General features: G+C 55.0%; 1 protein-coding gene across 2 annotated transcripts; it reads left to right on the forward strand.

Annotated features, from left to right (window-relative positions):
- Window positions 1-15,615: 15,615 nt before the first annotated feature.
- Window positions 15,616-19,040, forward strand: Lif (LIF interleukin 6 family cytokine). Of its 2 annotated transcripts, none has more exons than XM_052198676.1 (3): window positions 15,616-15,795; window positions 17,391-17,569; window positions 18,131-19,040. In XM_052198676.1, exons 1-3 carry the CDS (start codon window positions 15,777-15,779, stop codon window positions 18,539-18,541), a joined length of 609 nt encoding a protein of 202 aa, XP_052054636.1. In that variant the 5' UTR covers window positions 15,616-15,776; the 3' UTR covers window positions 18,542-19,040. The 2 variants fall into 2 exon arrangements, with proteins under 2 accessions (XP_052054636.1, XP_052054637.1); XM_052198677.1 differs by lacking the exon at window positions 15,616-15,795 and adding an exon at window positions 16,015-16,296.
- Window positions 19,041-24,745: the final 5,705 nt, after the last annotated feature.

Below are 24,745 nucleotides of genomic sequence, written 5' to 3' on the forward strand. Positions count from 1 at the left end.
GGCCCTGGTATTTAAGGGTCAGAGGTAAGCAAGGATTATGCTTAATCACAAAACTCAGAGAGGAAGAGTGTCTGACACAAGCTCAGAGAACACTTGTGCAAAGGCTGGAGCCGACAAGGGGCCCGGAATTCCCATGTAGTCATGGAGGGCGGCTGCCTATTTGCCAAGCACTGTATGGGGAGATCCACTCCCCCCACTGGCTGTCCCTCCCAGGACTCCCTCCTACCATATGGTCTTTGCCTATGAAATTCCTGCTATCTTGAATGCTGCTCTGGTTTTTGTTTTTGTGTTTTGTTAAACTAACCTTCCTTCTTTACAACTTTCAGCTCAAGGGCATAGGGCTGGGGCCCTGGCTCCAAGGTTAGGAGCAGACACGCTGTTCTTTGGGAGGGCCCGAGGCTGTTTCCCAGCACCCATGCCAGGTGGTCTGCCCTGCCCATAACTCCAGCTATCAAGGGATCCAATGCCTCTGGCCCCCACAGGCCCTGCACTTACATATTCACCTACACAATTAAAGATAACTTAGATCTCAAAAGCAAAAGCTCAGGGTTTTTTTTTCCTGCCCAGGACCGCCAAGTTGGTTGTGCATTTCCTCAAAGCTGATTCGCGTGGAAGCTTTCTCTCTGGGATGTTTGCATCCCTGAGTCCTTTCCCAAAAGGCCTGTGGTGACAGGACAGGGTCATCATCTGCCTTCATTTTTCCCTGGCCTAGCACACCGATACACAATAGGAGTTTAACAAGAAGGAAGGGCCTAGGCCTTCAGCCGGGAGAGGATGGAGGACGCAGCTGCTCACGAGCCAGCTGCAGAGTCTGCCCATCCCAACATCCTCATAGCTGGAGCACCAGGGCGGTTCAATCAGTGGACTGGCTCTCTCTCACAGCTGCCCTGACCACAGAGGAGAAGGGGGCTTTCCTTGGCCTGGGCTGCTGGGAAGCTGTGGGTGGGAGGTGGTACCCACAGAAAGACAGGCACCTCCAGCTTCCTGAAGCAGAAGGGGAGCTGGGTCTGAGGCAGGCGCTGAGGTTACCCACAGAGAGGGCAGAGGTTGGTCTGCAGAGGAAGGGCAGGGAGGCCTGTGGCTGCCCCACCCCGGCTGAGTTCTGCACCCCTGTCGGGGAGGGCTTCGTATCTGCCTTTGGCCTGAAGCAGCGGCCATCCCAGGAAGTAGCTGAGGATGCTCCCCGGCTCTGTGCCGGAGTCTCAGGTGCATCGCCCAAGCCAGCAAGGATCTGTCATTCCTTGAGTCATGCTCGAAGCACACACCTCCCAAGGCTGGCCCTTGTTCCTCCCCAGCTCCAGGAGACATGGAGGCGTTTGCAATCCCAGCTTGCCATCACCACACCAGCCCTGTGCACAGTCTGCGTTGTCTGCTCCACCCACAACGTGGCAGAAGCCCAGGCTTCCTTCACGCTCCTTCCATAGTCAGTGCTCCTGCTGTACATCCTGATACTTCATCTTCTCCGTGCTCAGCCTCGGTTTCCCTTCCCAGCCAGAGTCTAGCTCCCTCCACACCGTCAGACTCCTCGGTGTCAGCATATCTCCCACTCACAAAACATCCACAGCACCTCCCTGCCTTCCAGCCAGGAGCCTCCATTCTGGACCTGTCCGGGTTTAGTACTCCCCGGCCCTGAAGCCGGACCCCATGCATCCGTGTTAGTCACTCCTCTGTGGTGGCTGTTCCTGCTTGTCAACTGGACTATATCTGGAATGAACTACAGTCCAGAACTGGAAGGCTCACCGGTGATCCTAATCTGGAGGTGGGAGATACACGTTTCTGGTTCTCAGCATGGAGGTCTTGAGGCATAGTGGCTATGAATCCCAGAAGATTAAGACAGGAAGATCTCTGAGTTCAATGTCATCTGGGATAAAGCAAGTCACAGATCCACCCTTAATCTGGGCCACACCCTCTGCTGGAGACCTACATAAGGACATTGGAAGAAGGAAGATTTGCTCTCTTCTTCGCCCACTTGCCTTGTGGGACTGAGCAACTGCTAGATCCCTGGACTTCCATTCACAGCTGCTGCTGACCATCGTTGTGGAGTTGGACTACAGTCTGTAAGTCATCAACAAATTCCCTTACTATATAGAGACTACCCATACGTTCTGGGACTCTAGAGAACCCTGACTAATATATTGCTCTATCACTGTGATGAAACACCTGACCAAGGAAAGTAAGTCTTACAAAAGAAAGCATTTAACTGGAGGGAGGCCTGCTTACAGTGCTTACAGTTTTAGAGGGTTAGTCCATTATCATCATAGTAGGAAGCAGACAGACAGGTGCAGGAACAGCAGCTGAGAGTTTTATATCCTGATCCACAGGCAGTAAGCAGAGAGAGAGAGAGAGAGAGAGAGAGAGAGAGAGAGAGAGAGGGAGAGGGAGAGGGGGAGGGGGAAAAGAGGAGGGGGAGAGGGAGGGGGGCAGGGGGAGAGGGGGAGAAGGGGGAGGGGTGGGGGAGGGAGGGGGAGGATAGGGGTAAGGGAGGGTGGGGGAAGGGAGAGGGGGAGAGGGGGAGAAGGGGGAGGGTTGGGGGAAGGAGGGGGAGGGGAGGGGAGAGGGGTAGGGGAGGGTGGGGGAGGGGAGAGGGATAGGGGAGGGTGGGGGAGGGGAGAGGGGGAGGGGAAGGTGGGGGAGGGGAGGGTGGGGGAGGGAGAGGGAGGGGAGGGGAGGGGGAGAGGGGGTGGGGGAGGGAGGGGGAGAGGGAGGGGGAGAGGGGTGGGGGAGGGGAAAGGGTGCGGGAGAGAAGACCTGGCATTGGCTTTTGAAACCTCAAAGCCCAACCCCACGGACACTTCTCTTCTGACAAGGCCACACCTCGCAATTCTTCTCAAATCAGTTTCCCCGGTGGATGACTAAGCACTCAAATATATTAAAATATATCAGCCCTTGGGGGCCATTCTCATTCAAACCACCACCAAATCCCTGCCCTGCAGCTGCCTCTGTGATCCGGCCCCATCCCCTGCCCTTGTATCATTGCCCTCCTGCAGCTCAGGTACCCCCATCTCCTCAGTCTCCTCAGGGCTGTGAGGCTTCCCTGCTGCTGGCACCCCATAGTGTTGTGCAATATGTGGAGTCTGCACGGGTCCTGGCGCATGTGTAATGACACTCAAGTTGACCTGCTGTGAACGTCTTAGAGACAGGACTCTAAGCAACTGCTTCTGAGCCCCAGGGGAAGATGAACCCGAAAGGTGGCTTACACAGCATCCTGGTGTGTTCTCCACTGTCCCGAGAAGGGACAGAGCACTCACTGTGCTCCAAGAAGCAAGTCCCAAGCTCAGGACAGGGAACCCCAGCCAGCTTGAAGCTGAGCTTTCTGTTTTGTTTTGTTTTTTGAGGGGATGCTAAGAGGTTTGGGTGTGTGTGGCAGTCACAGACCTGGTCATTGATATCACAAAAGCTGAGCCTGGAGAGATGGCTCCGCCATGGACAGCAGAGGCTGCTCCTGCAGAGGACTGAGTTTGGATCCTAGGACTCAACCTAGTTGTTTGCCTCATCCTAGGCCGTTCACAACCATCTGTAATGGGATCTGATGCCCTCTTCAAATGGCGGCTTACAGCTGATTGAAACTCCAGGTCTAGGGGATCTGTCACCCTCTGTTGCCTCTGTGGGAACCAGGTGTCAGATACACAAAGTCAAAAATAAATAAAAATGTTAACGTTCCCCAGGATAAGAGGCCCGATGGTCAGAGAAGGGGTTCTAGCAGATGCACTTTATGTTCCAACGGGCCCACAATCTGGACGCTCACATCCCGGACACAACAGAAGCCACATGAGGGTCTGGGGCTTCCTTGGGCCTCTGTGGGCTTTACTGTCCCAGCTGTCTTTGTTTTGCTGCTGGGGACAGAACCCTGGGCTTTGAACATGTATACACAGGTCCTGCCACAGAGCTACACCTCCGGTTTTGTTCTGTTTGTTGCATATAGGATCTCAGTGTGGAGTCTAGACTGGCCTCGAACTTACAACTCTCCTAGATGACAGTGGTGTGCCACCACATCAGCTTTCTCAGACTCATTAAAAACAGAAACAAAACCTATGTGGGCACTGCATGCAAATGTGGTATTTACCTGACTAGGTCATGTGTGGGCATCAGAGGTTGGTGTGAGGATGTTCCTTAATGGTTCTGCTTTAAAAAAAAAAAAAAAAAAAAAAAAAAAAAGGATTTATGGGGCTGGAGAGATGGCTCAGCGGTTAAGAGCACTGACTGCTCTTCCAGAGGTCCTGAGTTCAATTCCCAGCAATCACATGGTGGCTCACAACCATCTGTAATGAGGTCAGATGCCCTCTTCTGGTGTGTCTGAAGATAGCAACAGCACATTCACAAACATAAATTAAATACTAATTCCTTTAAAAAAAAAAAAGAATAAGGACTTATTTGTGGGGAGTGGGTGGTGGATGCCACTAATCCCAATACTTAAGAGGCAAAAGCAGGTGGATCTCTGTGAGTTTGAGGCCAACCTGGTCTACAGAGTGAGTAGGGCTGCATAAGAAAGCCCTGTATCCAAAAAAAGATTGTATCTTTATTTTACAATGAATGAGTCCGTGTGTCTGTCCGTGTGTCTGTGTGTGTCTGTGTGTGTGTGTGTGTGTGTGTGTGTGTGTGTATGGGCGCCTGTAGAGGCCTCTGGGCTGGGGTCCCAGGCGGCTGTGAGCCACCTGATGTAAGTTCTGGGAAACAAACTTGACCGTCTGTCTAAGCGCTCTTTAATCACCCAGCCTTCTCTCCAGTCCTTCCGACTTATCATTGTGTTAGATTTATTTATTTTATGCATATTGTGTTTTTCTCTGTGTGTCTGTCTGTGCAACCGATGCCCTCAAAGGCTGGAAGAGGGCGTGGTACCCTCTGGAACTGGAGTTATGGAAGCCAGCATGTGGGTACTGGGGCTGAACCTGGATCCTCCCCAGGAGCAGCAGATTAACCACTTAACCCCTGGGCTGTCTCCTCAGCTCCGGCTTGTTTTTCTGAGACTCAGTTTCTCATGGAATCTGACACTCTGCTTGGCCAGGTGCCTCTGAGATCTCTGTCTCTGCCTCCTGGTGGGTGTCAGAGGCTGCTACCATGAGGAGATTCGAACTCAAGGGCTTCTGCTTCTGCAGCAAGCACTTTACCCACAGAGCTGTCTGCTAACCACTCTCCAGATTTTATTGTTGTTGTTGTTGTTGTTGTTTTCTGAGACAAGATTTCTCTGTGTAGCCCTGGCTATTCTAGAACTCACTCTGTAGACCAGGCTGGCCTTGAATACAGAGATCCACCTGCCTCTGCCTCCTGAGTGCTGGAATTAAAGGCACCCTGCCCCAGTTTTAATTTTTAAAATGACTATGTGTATGGGCGTTTCCCTGGTAGTGTGTCCTGGGCCCTACAGAGGTTAAACGGGAATCAGGATCACCGAGCCATCTCTCCACCCCACCCCCTCATGCCAACTTTCGCGTGATTATTTTCTCTTCAGTGAGAGGTGAAGACCTTACAGGTGAAATGAATGTGACCCCTGCCCTCACCTTACTCGGGTTCATAGACCAAGCCTCAGTTTTGCCTCTGCACAGTGTGTTGTTGGAGCCCAGAGGATTTCCTGGGGAAAGTGTGGCACTAGTATTGCCCTAGGCAGGTTTGTAAACTGTAAACATTCCCTCCCTTCCTCCCTCCCTCCCTCCCCTGTCCCCAGTCATCTTCCGCCGGCCATGCCGAGCCTGTCCAGGCAGTCCACAGAACTCCTTGTAGCACCAAGAAAAAGGTCACAGTCCACAGTGAATCAAGAGGCCCTCGGCACCAGCAACAAAGCTCCCTGCTTCCTGGAGTGTCCCCAAGGGCAGGGCTTACCCAGGGAGGGGCGAAGGTCCCACAGCAGGTGGGGCCCTGGAGCCTGGGGCTGATTGCAGATCAGAAGGGCCAGGTAGCTCCCGGGTTGTGAGGTGGGGGCTGGGACAGGGGCAGCTCTAGGCCTGTGGCTCTGGAGACAGAGACAGGATGGTAGCTATGCACACAGCCCGTGGCAGGTCTGAGTCAAGACACCTAAGGTCGACCCCAGTCGGTCATGAGGAGAGCTGCCCAGTCATTGCCTTATGCTGGCGTGGGTCACCCAGACAGGCTAGGCGCGGCCCAGTCAGCTGTGACTCAGGCCATAGTGGCTTTGCCACGCAGCCCAGGGGCATCAAGTACAGGGACGCCCCCTCCCCACACCCAACCCTGCTTCTCCTTCTAACAACACCTTTCCCACCCGGTGTCAGGTTCCATCTGTGGTGTGGGCTCTCTACCTCTCTGGTCCTCAGCTTGGGGGGTGGGGTGGAAGTGGGGGGAGCCTCAGGCCACCAGCTTCAGACGGAAGTCAGGTGGGGGGCAGGGTGAGGAGCCAACGCCAGAGAAGCCTCAGCAGGAGAGAGAAGCAGAGGGGCCCAACAACGATGGTGTCGTCCTGAAGACTGAACAACCGTGCAGCCTGGTGGGCTTCGAGACCACGGTAGGATTCCCTTGAGGGGGCAGGGCGGAGGGGCACCGCGCTCCCCACACTTATCCCCGGGAGGGTAGCTGGTCCATCAGTTGCTCCCCTGTGTATCAGGGACACCCGCTGGCTCACACAACCCTCCAGGATTTGGTCTCCATGTCTGTAATGGATGCATCGTAAGGCAGGGTTGGCAGGCTCTCTTGGAGGATGGCCAAGCAAAGCTGAAGAAAGCAGCTGTGAAGGTGCCCTGTGGGTTAAAGTTCACAGGATGGGTAAAGGGCAGTGGATTCAGATCTTGCATTTGTACCGTTGTGGCAGGGTCAGCCTGATTCTAAAGGTAGGCTTGATTCCTGGATTCCCAGGCACATCAGATTCCTTTCTTTTATCAGTGCAGTGAGTTCTGAGCTCACAGAGGTCTCATTTACCCTCCAGTGGATAGAGCATTTGAGGGCCGTCCTCTGTCCATCCAAAACGAGCTGCAGCAGTCCACGGGGACCATCATGGGTGCTCTGGGGAACTTGGTCAGCCAAGGTCATTCTCCTCTGCCTTTGACCTTGGGTCAGATCGGACCTTGGCTGGTCTTTGAACCCCAGCATCTGAGCTCCAGGACAGTGACACAGAGAGAAAAGCAAAACCCAAGTCTGTACAGAGCCGCCCGCATTGGGGGCTTGGCATCCAAAATTACAGGAGGCTCTTACCTCTAACTTGGCAGTGTTTCTCCAAACCTGCTAGGGGGCTGCCAAAAGGGTTGGAAATTGTTCCCAGGATCCTGACCATGTCATGCCATGCCGGGACAGGACAGGATAAGGGGACCCTGGGACCAGTCTGTACAACCAGGTGTCCCTGGTTTAGTTTGGTTTGGTTTTTGCCTCTTGCTGTGTGAATTTGGGCAGTTCATTTCCTTCGCTGGGTCACTGTGAACCCCCCCCCCCCCCCACTAAATGGACAGTCTGATTCCCACCCGGAAGCTGATCCAGACCTGGAAGAACTGTGAGGGCAAGGTGGGAGCAGATAGCAGAACCAGGAAAAGGCCACCAAGCCCTCCCCCAGAGCCTGGCAAGGCTGTGCCCCCTTGACCACTGCATGTGGTTCTGGCGCCCCCTTGTGGCCAGTCTTTTGGGAGACACCCTGCAGTTATTAGGGCAACGCTTCTCTGGAAGCCCCCAGCAGGAGCCTTCTTCCCCTGTGTTGGCGAACGGCCTCTGTCCACCCCCACCCTGAAGCCCAGGCACCCACTCACTTCCTCAAATCCAGCAATCCAGCCCCACCCACCTACTAGGACCGGCTTGAGCCAGCGAGCTGGCGAGCCGACTGTACTTGCTACTTCTGGGCAGCAGGTGGCGCTGCTGACCAAGGCTTGGAGTTGCTAAGCGTTTACTGGGCAAAGAACCCTGAGCTTAGTTTGCCAGGTTACTGAGGGAGTCCATCCACACCCCCAAAGTCAATGACTGGATCTAGTCAAGGCAATGGGGTCTGAAGGAGCAAGTCCTCTCTGAAATCCTCAAAAGCAAACTAGTTTGGAAGCCCTGGAGTCCCATTACCTGGGGAGCCCTGGACAGGCACTAGGCATATTATCAAGGATGGCCCACAGACTTGTGTGGCTTTAGGAAAGTGAGATCCCCTCTCTGGGCCTCGCCTTTGAAGCTGTACCAGATAAAGATGTCCGTAATAAAGGCGTATCTTGTGACTTTGCCAACTTATGATTGACAATGCTGTTACCAATTTTGCACATGTTGTAACTGAGGTTTAAGGGGTGAGCAGCTTGTAAGTGACAGAGCTAAAACTGAATCTTAGGTCTGACAGACTCCAGGGCCCATAGCCCCTCTGTTCCAGCTCACAGAGCCACACCCTTCTTGAAAAGACAGGCAAGGACTCTGTGTGCCGTGGGGTGGGGGTGGGGCTAAGATGAGTGTTAGAGGAAACCATCTTCCCTCTCAGATGGTCTTCACCTAGCAGCCTGCAGGTCCAAGTCTTCACAGGGTAGATGCCACAGCTGAGGAGTTCACAGAATCCACTGTGATATGAGGGCCAGGCCCAGGTCTCACCTGCAAAGGCAGGGAACGGAAGCCGGATCCAGGGGTGCAGTGGGGTGAGGCTGGCAGGGCAGGAGATCAGAGCCTCGTGGCTGATAAGCGCTGCCACCTGGCCTGCCTAGGCAGAAGCGGGTGCTCCTCTGGGATGACTTGCCCCAGAGCCCCTGACAGATCTCGCTACCCTGAGCATCTCCTAGCTGTCCCAACTACGGGTTAGACTTTCCCCAGCCTTATTTCAGAGATGGTGGGCTGGGGTGGGGGCACACAGCTTTGCACCCTCTGTGACCCTGAACAGTTCAACTCCCGAGTCTCAGTTTCCAAGTGTAACAAGGGAGTAATGGGAGTGGGGGCTGGAGGCCTTAGGATGTCTTCTGGGCATTCTGCATGCTTTTCTGGAGTGGAAGGGGGTCCCTGAGGCTGGTGGGTGTGCCAGTCTTGTGGCCCAGAAGGGTCTTCAGAGTTTGCAGAGGCCCCAGGGTATGGGCCTAGTGTGAGACTAGCGTGGAGCCTGTGCTTCCTGACAGGGCAGCCAGTCCTGGCTGTGTCCCACTCCCCAGCCCGCGGCTCCACCTGCTTGTGTCCCCACAGGCCAAGGCTTATCCTTTTCCTCCCTAGGGAGTAGACAGTCCACCCAGACGAGTCTTTCCTCGCCCTCGCCTCACGATGGGACCCTTCCTTCATTCTGCCTTCTCATCTCCCTCACATCTCCCCTTCCTAACATCCTTGGGGGGAAAATCTTTTTTCAAGTTTTCCTGGCGCTGAGGGTTGAGACAGGACTGGGGACACCTCCCCAGCGTCACCTCTTGGTCCAGCTAGGTGGCCCTTGTGAGTTTAACTAGAAGGGGGGGGGGGAGGCCAGGCCCTACCTCTGTGGCCAGCTTCCAGCTTCCTGTGTGTCTGTCCACTGCTGCTTCCTGTTGTGTTTATTGCCTCCATGGTCAGGAAACCAATGAGTGCTGCCCCCCCCCCCCACACACACACCCGAGATTATTTAATAGCAGCCGTGTTACAGCCTCTCGATCTCTTTTGGAAAACCCAGTGGGGAAAGGAAGCTCTGACATCAGCGTTGTCTCTGTGCCAAAAAGTCAGGGTGGCCGTGGAGGGAGGGGTAGGGCGGGGAGGGAACCAGCTGCTGGTGGCCCCCATGACACGAGGCTGCCCTGTGGTTCCCAGGGACAGTGGCCAGACAGTGAAAGGCAGAGACACAGGGGCACATGCATACACATGCACAGGGTCATGCCTGTCTACCACCCAGACGCACGCAGGCTTGCGCAGGCATGAACACACACATGCACACTCATGTGTGTATGCATGCACACACTCACACAGCTCTGTCTCAGCCCCTGCCACACACACACACACACACACACACACACACAGACAAACACTCTAATCAAATGCATACACACGCACAACAGGGCCAGTCAGACGCTAATGAACACAGACTCAACACTGACACCGCACATGCACACACGCCGGCTGAGACGCAGACACAGACTCAGGGAACCTTCTCACTCACAAGGATTCTGTAGAGCGCCCTCTTCTGGGTGCAGCTAGGCCCCTGGGCCTAGGCCACCCTGAAGGAGCTCAGCCACTTCCTCCTCCTGTGGTGTGCAGGAAGGGCTCTTGCTGCCTATGAGGGAAGGCTTGGTAGTTGTGACTGTCCCCCAGCCTCACCTAGGTAAGGCAGGGAGCCCTGAGGGTCTGGAGAAGCTGGGCTCAGCCTGATGCCAGGCCTGCACCCCCACACCATGCCTCTGGCCTGCCCATACCTGGGCCCACAATGCAGCTCCAGAGCATTCCTGAGCTGTGGAAGCCTCGGCAGAAGTCAGGCTCCCTGTGCTGTGGACTGCTGAACAGCCTTGGGCACGTCACATAGGCCTGCATTCGTGCGGACGCCTGTGGACAGCTGGGAAGAGCCCTTTAGGGAGCCTGCGCACCTTTGCTCTGGCAATGTTGACTACTTTGTCATCCTATTTTTCTTTGACAGTGCTACTGGCACCTGGTAACGTGTACCTGTAACTCATGACGCTCTAGAGGCCATTCCTCTCCATCTCTGAGGCCTGGATTCAGGGGAAGAGGGCCAAAGTATTAGTGCTTATTCAACATGGACACAAAATCCTGGACCAGGGGGAGAGCAGGCTAGCATACAGAGAGAGGACTGGAGGGCAGTGTCAGGGTGGGACTGGCCACCCACCATGCCACACCCTGGCCTCTGGCCCTAGTGAGGGTCAGCTCTGTAGGCTGCTATTTCCTTTGCTGTTTCTATCAGAACTGGCCGGGAGGTGGGGGGGAGGGGGTGCGGACACTCTGATTCACCCCAGGGGCTTGATTCCTGACGCAGCACTAGTCAGGAAGTGTCGGGGTGATGCTGGGGCTGTTGGCTGTTGGCCAGACTGCTTCTGGCTCTTCGTTGGCTCTGAGCGGGTGTCTCTGGTGCCTGCCAGAGAACTGGTGGGGTGAGGGTAAGAAACGGCAGACTCTGTGGCAATCTTCGCTCTCCAGGAGAAGAGAGAGGGCTTGCTGATGCTCTCCAAGGCTGACCACTACCAGGGACCGTGTCCGCCCCCAAGGACTGAGAGACCCAGCCCAGCCCTAACCAGCAGAGTATGCTGACTCCAAGCTCCCTACCCCCCATTGGTCAGAGTTGACTGAGCATCTGTTCTGAATCATCCTTGTTTTCAGAGGGGAAACTGAGTCTCAGAGAGGAACTGTCACCCAGGGCCGGCCACACAGGTGGTGTGTGGCTTGTGTGGATTCAGAGCTCACAGTCTTTCTGGCTGAACAACCCAGACCATCCTCTAGCTGGCCATACAATTCACCTGGTGTTCCAAAAGTAACTTATCAACTTAAGGGTATCTGCTCCGTGCATCAGAGGCAGGGCTGAGGGTCTAAGGACACCTTCATTTCTCAAGGTGGACAATGGAAGCACCTCTGCTTTTTGGGACACATTATCGACTGCTAAGCCATGCCAGGGACATTCTCAGTTTTCTCCTCTTTCCTTTGACACCTGTCATCAGCTCAGGCCTCGAGCCGCACCCTCCGGGCCCGGCTTCCTCTCAGAGCTCACCTCACAATTCTGTGCTCACCTTCCAGGTGAGCTCACCAAAGCCCAGCGGAAGCTCTGTGTTTTTGAAGAACTGAGATCCTCCAGGGGAGGCTGCAGGGAGAAGCGGGCTGGCCTGGCTCTGGAGTAGCTCAGCATCTGGGTCATTGGTCTCGGGGAATTCCCAGTGCCCAGAGAGCCGCTTACTTACCTGCTGAGTAACCGCTGCCCACACAGGGTGCCTGGCTGGCTGGCCACCTCCCAAACCCTGCAAGCAGCCAGTGCTCTGCGGTCCTCTCTCCTGAGTCTAAGAGCCCCAGGGCCCAGGAAAGAGACAGCCCAGCAAACAGGCAAGGGGCTAGCCCCCACCCCCGCATGCCCTCCCCCCCTCGGGCCGAGGGGGGGCGGCTCTGCAGGGGGCAGCTGGTGATTCAAATTCCTTTGAGCTGAGTTTTTCAGATGGGGTCTGGGGGTGAATCAGCTCCTGGGGTGGTAAGGTCCAGCCAGCTACTGTCTTCAGCTCAAGCTTTGATTGGGGGTGGCTGTGAGGTGTGTGTGTGTGTGTGTGTGTGTGTGTGTGTGTGTGTGAGAGAGAGAGAGAGAGAGAGAGAGAGAGAGAGAGAGAGAGAGAGCACAGATTACCATACCAGTTCTTGATATTTTTTTTTCTCTAGACAGGGTTTCTCTGTGTAGCCCTGTCTGTCCTGGAACTCACTCTGTAGACCAGGCTGGCCTCGAACTCAGAAATCCGCCTGCCTCTGCCTCCCAGAGTTCTGGGATTACAGGCATGCGCCACCACTGCCCAGCTCTTGATATCTTGATATCCTATCTGAGGTATTTTTTCTGAGGTACTCCTGAAGGTGGGAGCTATGGGGTGAGGAATACCCCATTTCCTGTCCTGTCTGTTGTTGCCCTTAGCCTTGGAGTGTGCCGTTTCTTCATCCCTAGATAGGACAAAGATCTCTGATTCACAGAGGAATCTTTAGGGTCCACACAGGAGCCTTGCTGGGTGCGAGGAATGTGTGTGTGTGTGTGTGTGTGTGTGTGTGTGTGTGATCATTCTCACTTAGAGATGAAGAGCCTGAGGGTATGAGGGATCCACTTCCCAAAAGCTGCAGAGCTCGAACCTCGCTGAGCAGAATCTCCAGCCTGCTTCTAAATGAGGTCAAAGTCCGCACATGCTGCAAAAACGCCAGTTCCTCCTACCTTTGCCCAGACTGCTTTCAAGGTGTAAAATGCTTAACAAAACTAGATAGCATCTGTGCTGAGTGCTCCCTCCAGACCAGCACTGTCTGGGGCAGACCCCTTCAAAGCCCTCAGAGAAACAAAAATGGGTACTGAGGCCGAGAACGGGTCGGGTCTGCAGGGGCTGAGGGGCTCTTCCTTCTGAAAGTCCTCATTGCCTCATAGAGGGATCACCGTATCTTGCAAGCTAGAGAGGGTGGGGCTCTGCTGTTAACTCCGTGCATATGTCTTTACCTGCTGACCCCCTTAACCTCCGCATGTGAAAACCAAGCAGCTATGAAATCCCGGGAGAGGGTTGTGACTGTTGAGTGAAAGTCAGCAGGAAAATCAAGGCTGACTGGCCGGATGTGTCAAAGTGGATGGAAGAGAGAACTCTGAGGGGCTTTGGAAAGGCCCAGGCTAGCTCAGGCTTCCAGATCAGTCTACAAGCTCACTTCCTGGAGAGAAGACACCACCGTCTGGATACTGTACCTGGGCCTGGCCAGGCAGCCCCTGTCCCTGCTGAGGGATTCCCTGTGTGGAAACTGGCTGCCCCCTGCTCCTGAAGCCAGTCAACCCCCTAGCAGGCCCAGTGTGCAGGAGCTGGACAAGCTGCAGATGAAATCACAGCTGGAAGGGGTTGGGCTGGGGCTGCCACTCCAGGGTGGGGCCCAGGGTCACAACCCTGGGAACAAGCAGCCAAGAAGGGAGGATGCCTTCCTTCTGTGAGGGAGCAGGGGGGAGACACATACAGCACAGAGAGGGAGGGACGGAGGCAAACTCCAGCTGAAGCCAGCCACGTTGCAGGCAGCCTGAAGACAGAGGCTCGGCTTGGAGACCTTTCCTGGTGTCTCCTCAGAGGCCTATCACAAGTGCTGCTCAGACATGGACTGGAGCAGGAGGCAGGGCCTGGGGCACCGAGGGGCCCAGAGCACTGGGGGAGCATGGACTAAGTCAGGTACCGTGAGAGGGGAAACTGAGGCACAGATGAGTCAGCTAGTTCACTGAAGTTAAAAGGTCCTATTGTCAGCGTCTTCTGGAACCTGTTCCTACTTCCTGTTTCCTATAGGGTGGAGCTGAGATTAAATGACTTCTGAGTGGGGCCTATAGGGTCCATGTGGGGTCTAGTGACCCAGAGAGCAGTGCACGGCCCAGAAGTCCTCTGGAGGGACATAGAGGAGAGTGGGGCCCAGGAGTGAAGCGGTTAGGGCTGAGGCCTCCCTGACTGGAACACTCAGTGAGGTGTTTAGCCTCAGGGAGATTTATAGAGAGGTCCACGATGGATTTCTGGGCTGATAGATTTGGGGCCCGTGATAGGGACTCCAGTAGAGTCAGACAGCAGCTGTCTGGAAGACATGATGGTGGACCAGGGCTGATTCAGAGTTCGTGTGCTCTGAGTAGTTCTGATGGGGTGGCGTTGGGATGTGTGGAGTGTGTAGTCACATGCTAACCTATGTGTATAGGAATGGTAAACCCCATATGGGGGGGTCACCAATGTGGAGACGAGGTGTGTTGGGGTGCAGGGAGAGAGAAATGGTGCCAACCAGGCCTCCAAGATCCCCTCCCTCCCTGCTGGGAAGTGTCAGTCTGGAGGGGCGGGTTTATCACTCCACTACAAAAGACCAAGCGGAAGAAGAATGTGGAGAGGGCAGGGTGTATGTGCAGTGGGGCGGGCTGAGAACAGGCAGAGGCATCCCGGTAGGACAGGAACACCTCAGTAGATCCTGCATGTGGCTCAAGGCGGGAGCTGGGGCCATGGGGGTGAGCAAAGGGATTGTCCCACTTGGATCTGGGGTTAGGTCAGATGGAAAGGTTGGGATAGGGTCCCCCAGGGCAGTGACATCTCCAGGTCTGCACGGACCCAGTGGCTCAGGTGGGAGCATGGCTCTAGGTAGGTGTGTTTGGTCAGTGTTCTCGGTGTGTGCTTCTCTGCACTGCCTCATACTTGGTGGGGAGACTCTGTTCTCATCTCGGCTTGTCTTCTTGCCCACTGTCCCTCAGAGAGTCTCTCATCTACCCGCAAGAACCCACCGGAGGGCTCCTGCTGTAGACGGGAGACGCACCTGTTAGGAATCACTGTCATATTCTGAGGCCAAGCACTAGGGTCTTCCAAAGAGTGTACCCTGAGAAAGCATGTGTGTGTGTGTGTGTCATTTTGCTCAGCTTCCCTCATCGTTGCTTTAGGGGTCCCTTAAACACAGTGAGGCTGAGCGACCTTCCTCCAGTGCCTGTCCAGATAGTTCCCCAAAGAGATACAACCTCATATTCTTCCCAGGCCTCACCCCAGGTAGCAGTCCGTAGAGGGGCTGATGGCTGGAAGTGGGGGCGAAACCCTCTGGCACACTGGCAGCGTGCCCCTTTGCAGTCTCTTTGCCCACTGGCAGTGGACAGGCTGAAGAAAGGCCACCCCTAAGGTGGCTCCCAGCGTCCGTCGGTCCGTATGCTGCTCCACTTTATGACCGTCTAAAGTTCAAAAGTCTCCCTTCTCCACTGCTTCTCAGTGGAACCCCAGCCGGAATCCTCTTGCCGTCCCGCAAAGCCCCCCCTCCCAGGGGACACAAAGGTAGCCTCCAGTCTGTTGCCACCCTCCCAAACCCAGATGAAACTGGGATGTCTGAAGGGCACAGGCTGAGGACCCCTCTGAATCCCCCTGAGACCCTCTCCCCACCAGACCCATCTGAAAACAACGCCCAGAGCAAACCACTCAGGAAAACCACAGGGCGTTTGTTGTTGTTGTTGTTGAAGACTTCATTATAATTTTATCAATCAAATTCTTAGAAGAAGGAAAAAGTCTTCCCTCCCCACCCTCCCCCTCACTCTTCCCCCTCCCCCTTCACTCTCACTTTCTTCCATTCATAATTTCCTATGATGCACCTCAAGCAACTTCCTGGATGGGGATCCCGGCTAAATATAGCTGTTTCTCTGTCTTACAACACAGGCTCCAGTATATAAATCAGGCAAATTCCCCATTTGAGCATGAACTTCTGAAAACGGCCTGCATCTAAGGTCTCCTCCAAGGCTCTCTGGAGTCCAGCCCATAATGAAGGTCTTGGCCGCAGGTAAATCCATGCGCCGGGCGCCGATTACGAGTCCCCGCTGCGGGCGCACCGGCAGCCTGGGGCGCTGGGCGAGCACCCGCGGGACTCCCGCCCGCCGCGCTACTCGGACACTTGGGGCGCCCGCGCAGTCCGGGCCCGCCGGAGGCGCTGGGTGGCGGCCGGGAGCGAGCGCCGCACATGGTCCGGGCACCGCGCGCCCAGCCCGCCGGGGCCAGCAGGTTGGCGGTGAGGGACCCAGCCGGCGCAGCCTCGCTCCGCCGCCTTCTCTCGTCGCCCCACTGCTCTCCCGCGCTGCTCTTACTTCTCCACTGTCGCCTAGATTCACCCTCCCTCTTTCTTTTTCTTTCTTTCCGCTTTCTCTTTTCCAACTGCGTCCCGGGCTGCTCCCTGGGAGGGGCGCAGGCGGCTGAGCAGCTTGCAAACTCCGGCCAGGACCGGCGCAGGTGCCGCTTCCGTCTGCTAGTGCCTGGAAAGCTGTGATTGGCGCGAGATGAGATGCAGGTATGGGTACCCCAGCAGCCGTCCCGGGGCCCTAACAGTGTTTGGGGATGCTGGGGCCAATGGAGGACTCCAAGGGAGTGAACTTAAGGCTCTAGGGTCTTTTTAGCCCTAGAATGGGGATTTCAGATGGGAGGTCTCCAGGCTCCCTTCAGAGTTGACTGTCTTCAGCCGGGTGTTGGAAAGGCTGAGCTGGGGTGAGGGGGCCGGTGTAGCTGAAAGTGAAGGAGGGGCAGGCGCCGGGGGAGGGGTGATCCTGGACAGGCCCGGACAGCTCCCGGCTCTCCTGACACCTTTCGCTTTCCTCTTGCGTGTCCGCTTGCGACCTTTTCCCCGTTCTCTTTCCTGGTTGCACCATTTCCTCTCATTCCAAAGTATGTGGAGTTGGGGGGCGGGGTGGGGGAGGACTGTAGCACGCACGGGTGAATGATGATTTTGTTGGAGAGTGGGCACCTGAAGAACAAACAGGTGGCAAGTTCTCTATAGGTGACTAGCCTCACGGAGGAAGATGGAATTAGAGGCAGTTGGCCTGGGAAGCCAGAATCTAGTTGCAATTTTAAGAGGTGGTCTACAGAAACCCCAGCCTCCAGCCTGCACGGACTGCAAGGGGTCCAGCTCAGAGTTCTAGGCTGCAGTGGGCCAATGAACACCAAGTTAAGAATCTGGCCCATCCTGGAAGGGCAAAGACAGGGTTAATTTCTCTTCCCCTCTGCTGGACCTAATACCATCCATCTAGGTTACCAGGAGGGATGGGGCTAGAGGGTTGAGTGGCGCCCCCACCTCCCACCCCCACCCCCCGGGCCTAGCTTTCAGATGGTACAAATGACTCCCGTCTTGATATCTTGCTTCCTTATGGGTGGCATAGATGGGGAAACTGAGGCCAGCGAGCAGGGAAAGAGAAAGCAGAGAGAACTGGGGCCAAGAGACCTGGAGCCAGAGAGCCAGGCAACCTCAGTTGAGCAGGAGACTAAAGGCAGATGGAGAGAGGGAGGGGTGGGAAGGGCCTCGCTGAGGTGCCCCCACCCCCACCGTGCACTGTGCCAGGAGCCACAGCCAGGCTGGCTGCCTTTCCATTCACCCTCCGTGTCTCTTCCCAGGGATTGTGCCCTTACTGCTGGTTCTGCACTGGAAACACGGGGCAGGGAGCCCCCTTCCCATCACCCCCGTAAATGCCACCTGTGCCACACGCCACCCATGCCACGGTAACCTCATGAACCAGATCAGGAATCAACTGGCGCAGCTCAACGGCAGTGCCAATGCCCTCTTCATTTCCTATGTAAGTTACTTCCCTGGGATACTGAGGAAGGGGGGGGGGCTGCCGGGCCTGGAGGGGAGCCCTTCAGAGCTGGAAGAGCATTGTAGGAAACCATGGCTTCCTCCCCACACTCTAGCCTAGGCTCAGAGACTGGAGGGCACTCTTCGAAGGTCACCAGCAAGTTGAGGTGAGAGGTGGGGCCTGTGCTTTCTGTCTTGTCCCACGGCTCAGGGTGCCAAAGAAGAGGCTATGCAGTGAATGGACAGAGAGGTGTCACTGAAAACAGTGTGGGGGCCCAGGAAGAGGCTGGGGTGACTGAAAGTGCAAGTGTTTGTGGTGTTCTGGCTGAGGCGACACCTGTGACATGCCACATTTCCTCTCTCTATCGGTGTCACAGTGCCCTTGGTGAGTGAGTTCACATTTCTGATCACTGCTGACCAACGATTCTGGTTGCCCACAGGGCAATAAGAGGAGTCCCATGTCACAGGTGGGGAAACAGAGGTGCAATAGCTTGCCCCGAGGGTTGGCGGTAGGCTGGAACGCTCACCCTGACCCCCACATCACCTCTCCTCTCTTCTGCAGTACACAGCTCAAGGGGAACCGTTTCCCAACAATGTGGACAAGCTATGTGCGCCCAACATGACAGACTTCCCATCTTTCCATGCCAACGGGACAGAGAAGACCAAGCTGGTGGAGCTGTATCGGATGATTGCATTCCTGGGCACCTCCCTAGCCAACATCACCCGGGATCAGAAGATCCTGAACCCCACTGCCGTGAGCCTGCAGATCAAGCTCAACGCTACCATAGACGTCATGAAGGGTCTCCTCAGCAATGTGCTCTGCCGTCTGTGCAACAAGTACCACGTGGGCCACGTGGATGTGCCTTATGTCCCTGACAACTCTAACAAGGAAGCCTTCCAAAGGAAGAAGTTGGGCTGCCAGCTCCTGGGGACATACAAGCAAGTCATCGGTGGGGTGCTCCAGGCCTTCTAGACCTTCTGGGAGGCCTTGAGTACACCATGGACCGAGGGATCTCAGGAGCAGGATCCAGATGTGGGGAGGGGGGCTCAAAACGTGCTGGGGTACAGGGCATGGTTAAATGCAAAATGGGGCTGCTGGCAGACCCCAGGGACCTCTGGACACTCACTGCACTCTGGTCTGGGCCGTGATGGAGTCTGGCAAAGTTGAAATTTCCATAGGCAGCCAGCACCAGCTAGAAATGGCCAGGAGGGCGTTGGACTGAGAGATTTCTGTCTCACTCACTCACTCACTCACTCAGTCCCTTGCTCACTAAGTGTGTGAACAAGCCACACAAGTTGTCTATAGCGGACAGCAAAGGGCTGGGAAGTCTCCTAGGCCCCTACAGAATCACCACTATCTGGTCCTTCTCTGTCCCTTAGAGAAACTTTGGAAGGCTTGTTTGGGATGTGAGAGGGCCAAGGGGACTGGGATCTAGAATGACTTCTTCTTCTTCTTCTTCTTCTTCTTCTCCTCCTCCTCCTCCTCCTCCTCCTCCTCCTCTTCCTCCTCCTCCTCCTCCTCCTCTTCCTCCTCTTCCTCCTCCTCCTCCTCCCCCTCTTCCTCCTTCGTTGAAGTTTTGTGGGTGGAAGGGTACCCTGGGTTGGAATGTGTCTTCTCTTGAGTTGGATTAGAGAGTTCAGGCTTAGAGACTGTCAGATGGAAGATTCTAGACGGTCACTAGTGTCCAGGCTCTTATGGACACACAGAGGCCATCTACAGGTTGTCAGAGCCTGGCTGGCTCAGTTATCTTCTCTGCAGTTTCCGCCACAGCCTGGCAGGGTCGGGGTCTGCCAGCCGGATCTCGAGGTGAGGCGTGTGCAGGCGGGCAGAGGCAGGTGGCAAAGGCAGGTAAGGTGGTTCAGCAGGTTCCCAGAGTCCTCCCAGGGAAGGATCTCTGTCTAGGAGCCAGGGAGGGAGCAAGGCAGCCATTGCGGGGGCAGTGGCCAATACAGAGTGCATTTGCTTCTCAACCCACAGGTGATCTTGAGCAGACGGACAGGTAGCATAAAGTAGAATGTCATATCTGAGGCCCTGGAGGTCACAGAGGTACTTGAAGGGGACCAGAGGGCTCTTTTGGGTCCCTGGAGAATGGAGAGGCAGAACTTGAGGTCAGGGTCTCAGGGAAGATGAGACCCAGAGTGCTGTGTCTGGTCTAGCACAGCCGTCTATTTATTACTATGTCCTATTTATATTAACTTATTGGTGCTTTGAATGGCAAAGTTAATCCCCGAAACAGTATGAGGCTCCTTACACAGGAGCTAGGGCCAAGACCCACCACCTGGTGGGGCCTGGTCTGCAGGCGAGGCAGAGATGATTGTTACAGGTGCGGCTCATGGGTCAAGTCAGAGAGCTGGCTAGCTCCCCTGTCTCCCACTGTGACTCACTTTTAGGGTGTCAGGGTCCCCCAGAAAGAGCTGGGCCAGTTTGTCTGTCTGTCTCTGTCTCTCTTCCTCCCTCTCCCTCCCTCCCTCCCTCCCTCTGGTTTCTAAGGGGGTGGAGCGGTTTCTTGTTTTGTCCACTGAGCTCTCCGGCACCCTCTGGATCCCCGCTCTGCGGTGCACCGCTCATAATGAACAGAATGGCTCTGGGACCGTGGGCACAGCTGATTCCCTCTTCCTCAAATTGCAGCTGAGGAGAGCTGAGCCGTCCTGACCCGGCACCCAGCCTGCTTCTATCCAGCATGGAAGCTCCTCGGGTGGCCTGAACACCCACAGAGGGTGATGAATACAGGAGGTTGGAGCAGTGCAGGCCCTGAACTCAGCCTGAACGGCTGCCCAGTGCTCCAGAGAAGGGGAGATCAAGGCCCGAGACGCCTGGGACGCGGACCAGGAAGCTGTGGTCCTTGCTTCGCCGCTGCCTTCCCATTCCCGCCCATGTCTGGGCTCCCAGGCAGGGAATCCGATCTGATCTCTCCTTTGTGCTGGGGCCAGGCAAGAAGAGGAACGCCCTCGATCTGGGAGCAGGGTAGGGAGGAAGGCAGCCAAGCTGGGGCAGTGGCCGACTACAGAGCTAGCTAGCTGCCTCTCAGGCTCTGAACGAGGCGGTCCTTAGCCGTTCAGCTGAGGGATTCTGCTTCATGCATTTTTTTGCACCTTTCCCTGTCACTCTCTAAGCACTTTACCCGGACGGCAGGTGGACAGGCCCTGGAGCTCTGGGGTTAGGAAAGGCCTGAAACCATAGATGCAGCAAGGACGCTCTGGTGAGGGGCACACGTGTCAGAGACAAAGTCGCTCCGCCATTCTCCTGCTGCTGCGGCATCAGGCCCAGCTCAGGACTGGCTGGCCTTCTCCAAGCTGAGAGGCAAGATGTCTAAAAGCCAAGATGATGCCACCGCCTGGGGCCTGCTGGGTTCCATCAGCAGTTCACATCCATATGGATGCGGACTCTCTGGGCTCCGCCCACCCGGCAGCTTTGAAGGCTCAGGGACCAATGGACTCACTCCGTTCACAGCTCCCCACCCTCTGGCTCAGCCGAGCATCCACCTGCCCGTACCTTTACTCCCACAGTCCAGAGTCACGTTGCCCGGCATCCCAGAACCGCTGAGCCATTGGGGCAAACAAACTTCAGGGGCAGGCAGTAGTTCACCTTGACGTCTTTCACCTGTTAGCACAATAGTGTGTCTGGACCGGAGAAGAAGGGAGGGGGCATCTTGCAGTTTATCCAGAGAGAAGCATAGGGGCCTTTATTTATTATTTAAGACTTCGAACCTGAAAGCACTGATAGTTTACTGGTCTGTCTTCCTCCTGCTCTTGTTATGTCTGTGTCCCTGATCCTGACTCAAGCAATCCAGCTCTGCTTCTCTGGCTCTGTGGAGCAGACATGGCACGTGGGCCAGGACCCCAGAGTCTGGCGTGGTAGTGGCTTCAGAAGTGAAATGGTATGGCTGTCTGCTTTCGAATGACTCCCCAGTCCCAGCTCAGCCTTTCCTTTGCACTGTCGATTTAGCCCATCGGGCCTCAGACGTCTCCCTCTTTCCTTTCCTTAGGAAGAAGGGACTTGGCCGTGGGTGACAAATTCCTCTTTGATGAATGTACCCTGTGGGAATGTTTCATACTGACAGATTATTTTTATTTATTCAATGTCATATTTAAAATATTTATTTTTTATACGGAAGGAGTGCCTTTTTTAAGAAGAAAAAAACAATGAAATAATAAAGAATCCATTCTTGTTGAACCTTTTGGAGTGTATTGATTTGGTGAGGACTGGCTTGTGGGGGAGCAGCCTGTTGGGACTGTTGGAAGGTTGGGAAGATGAGGTTTCCTCCATTGGTCCAGTAGGGGGAGGAGGGGGGAATTTGGGCCCAGAGAGAGTGAGTGGTGTTCAGAATATAGATAACACTGAGAGAGGAGACAGATGACTTCCGTGGGTGCTGGGGTGACATTTCACTAAACATGACAGCTCAGCCAATTTGTTCCTGTTTAGCTGAGGAGGGAACTGAAGCCCAGAGATGGAACTGACTGTTCAGAGTAATCTGAAACGTGGAGTCACCCCTCCCAACGAGAGGTGCATGTGGGTGTGGGCCTGCTCAGCTCCCAGCCCTCATGGTCTCTTTTGTGTGGAGTTTCAGGGATTTGGAAATGACAGCGGTCTGGGGGCTCACCCAGGAAGGGTCCAGAGGAACATAATCAACATTGGTCCAAAGGACCGAGGTAACAGCTCCTATCAGAATCACAGGAGACACTGTGCCCTCACTGGGCTAACTAATCAGACATGGCCGCATTTCTGCAAGGCTTTTGGGGTACGAATGCTCGCAGGGAGCCTTCTCCACAGCGACCCTTCTCCTCTATTCCTCGGGGAACAGCGAGGGTCAAACCGGTAGACACAGATGTGTCTGGTAGGTCCCCTAAATGTTCCCTGGGCTTTGCTCTGGGGTTTGAGTCTTGGACTCCCCTGGGAGGTTCGTTATGGAAAGCAGGCCAGGGTTCCTGCATCTATGACTTGGTGCACAAATGTGTATCTTGGTTGTTGCCTGGCGGCAATGGCTGACCCTTCTGAGAAGATACCAATGATGGAGAGCATCTTAGGAGCCAGGAAGTCCTGGGCAGGAGGTTACAAACTTCCAGAGCCATCGGGCATCTTCAGCCGGCATCCCAGCTTCTCCTCTGTGCCAGGATAGGACTGACTGCCTCCCACGCCTCCAGTACTGCTTAGTGTGCTTCACTGGGAGCTGATTAGGAATGTGGAATCTCAGTGTCTTGCCTCGGTGATGAGAGACTGCAGCTTCAGAAACCAGCCAGCCTCTCTGGGCATCGGTGGGCACGCAAAGCGAGAGGAAGGTCATCCTAACCGCGCCCCTCCCCCCATCACCCACTAACCGGGCAAAGTGGCCCAGGCCTGGCATCCAATGGCAGGGAAGGTTCTGGATCATCCCCTTGCTGGAAGCCCAGGTGTCCTTTCCTCCTGCAGGTAGATGTGCACTGCCCCACCCAAACAGGCCCTTATCCATCCTTAATCCTTATCTACGTAAGGTTCAGGGAAGAGCAGATTGAAGATTTTTAGAAGCACAGTCAGGAGCTGCAGAGGTGTGGACCTAAGGCAGCCTCTGGGGCTGGGTTCTCACCCAGGGCTTTGGTTCTTGGGTTGAATTCAACACCTGCCTGCCCTCTGGGAGAGGCCCTGGCCTGGCCTGATAGGACAATGGACTCTTAGAGGCTCTTAGGTCACTCTGAGAGTTCTGAGACAAACACTGTGTGATAGGGAGGTGGGCCTGCTGTGCTGGGAAAGACTGTCTGGGGTCCCCGCCTTCTCCATCACCTTTTCTCCCTCTATCTATGACCTGTGAGAGCAATCAGAGATGAGAGCTACCCTCTCTACCTAAAGTGGTGCCTGAGGGATCCAAGGGACAGAAAGACAGAGATGTCATGTGCATTGCATGTCTCTCCTGGCCTCGCCTGTTTAGCCAAGGATGGCAGGGACAGGAAGCAGGGTGAATGTCACAGCCCAGCTGCTCGCTTTGCCATTGAGAGTGTCACAACTTCCTGATGGATGTGGAAGGGAAGGTTGTGCTAGTTCTGAGTGCAAAGCCAGAGCCAGGCTGCTGGGACAATCTGGAGAGGGTTGACCAACATCCCAACAATTGCTTCCCCGATGGTAATTGAGACCCAGGTCCACAGGACTGGATTACAAAGGCCTCACGCCCTTTGGTACATGATAGAGCTGTGGGGGTCCAGGTACTGTGCCTGTGGGATTCCATTTGGGTCCCCAGGAATTCAAGAGGACAAGGCCCTTGATCTAAGAGGACGATTGCTAACAGACATCCCACTGGTTCACGGGCTTAGCTGTTTACGAAGAGCGCATCATTTGGCAGTCACTATCTGTCTCTGGCCATGGACTGCACCTGGTGGGTGACAGCAAACGTGGTCAGAACTGATAAGGGCCTCTTTGTCCAAGGCTTTTTACCTAAGGGGCTCAAGTGTTAACGTAGAAGAAAGAGAATTTCCTGAGCTAAAACCCCAGTTTTGAAGAGAATGCGTCAGGAGAATTCATTTATTGTACCAAACCACCCGGTTTTCATCAATACACGTGAATGGCATAATGGAGCCGAGAGTGTTTATCTCCTGATTATAGTCTTCTTTGTTCTCAACACAGCAAGCAGCAATTCACAATGGAAAGTACATAGAAAACACCGATAACCCAGAGAATCAACGACAGAGAAGATACAGACTAAGGAGACTGAGACCAAGGGGTGGGGCAAGGGTGTTCCAGGGTGCAAGGGGCCACACAATGACGGTGGCCGGACTTCAAAGATTCCTGGCAGCAAAGAGAGAAAGGGAAATGTGATCTTGTTACGTGAGTCTCACAACTAGCAAGGAGGAGGCTTGAGGTAAGCATTGCTGGGGCGTGGGGCTGAGTTCCAAAGGAAACTTTCCCCTAGAAACCCCTGGCTGGTGTCAGTGAGCAGCCAGTGTCACCATAGGCCTTACTATCAGCAACACCTATATTCCTTCGAGAGATGTTTCTTACTGAAGTCTGTGCAAATACTGAGGCCCAGGGCAAACCAACTGGAACTCTACAAGGGTTCGGGATGACAGACACATAGTAGGGCTTTGTCCCTTCCCTAAGGGAGGACTTTTGAGTCTTGGTACTGAATACTCTCAGAAGCCTCCATCTGCCCTCAGGGTGTCAAAGCTCTTTAGGGGAGGGAGGAAGGAGGCAGGGTTTCATTATGAGCCCCTG

This window comes from Apodemus sylvaticus, chromosome 11 (genome assembly GCF_947179515.1).
Source record: "Apodemus sylvaticus chromosome 11, mApoSyl1.1, whole genome shotgun sequence".
Taxonomy (NCBI): domain Eukaryota; kingdom Metazoa; phylum Chordata; class Mammalia; order Rodentia; family Muridae; genus Apodemus; species Apodemus sylvaticus.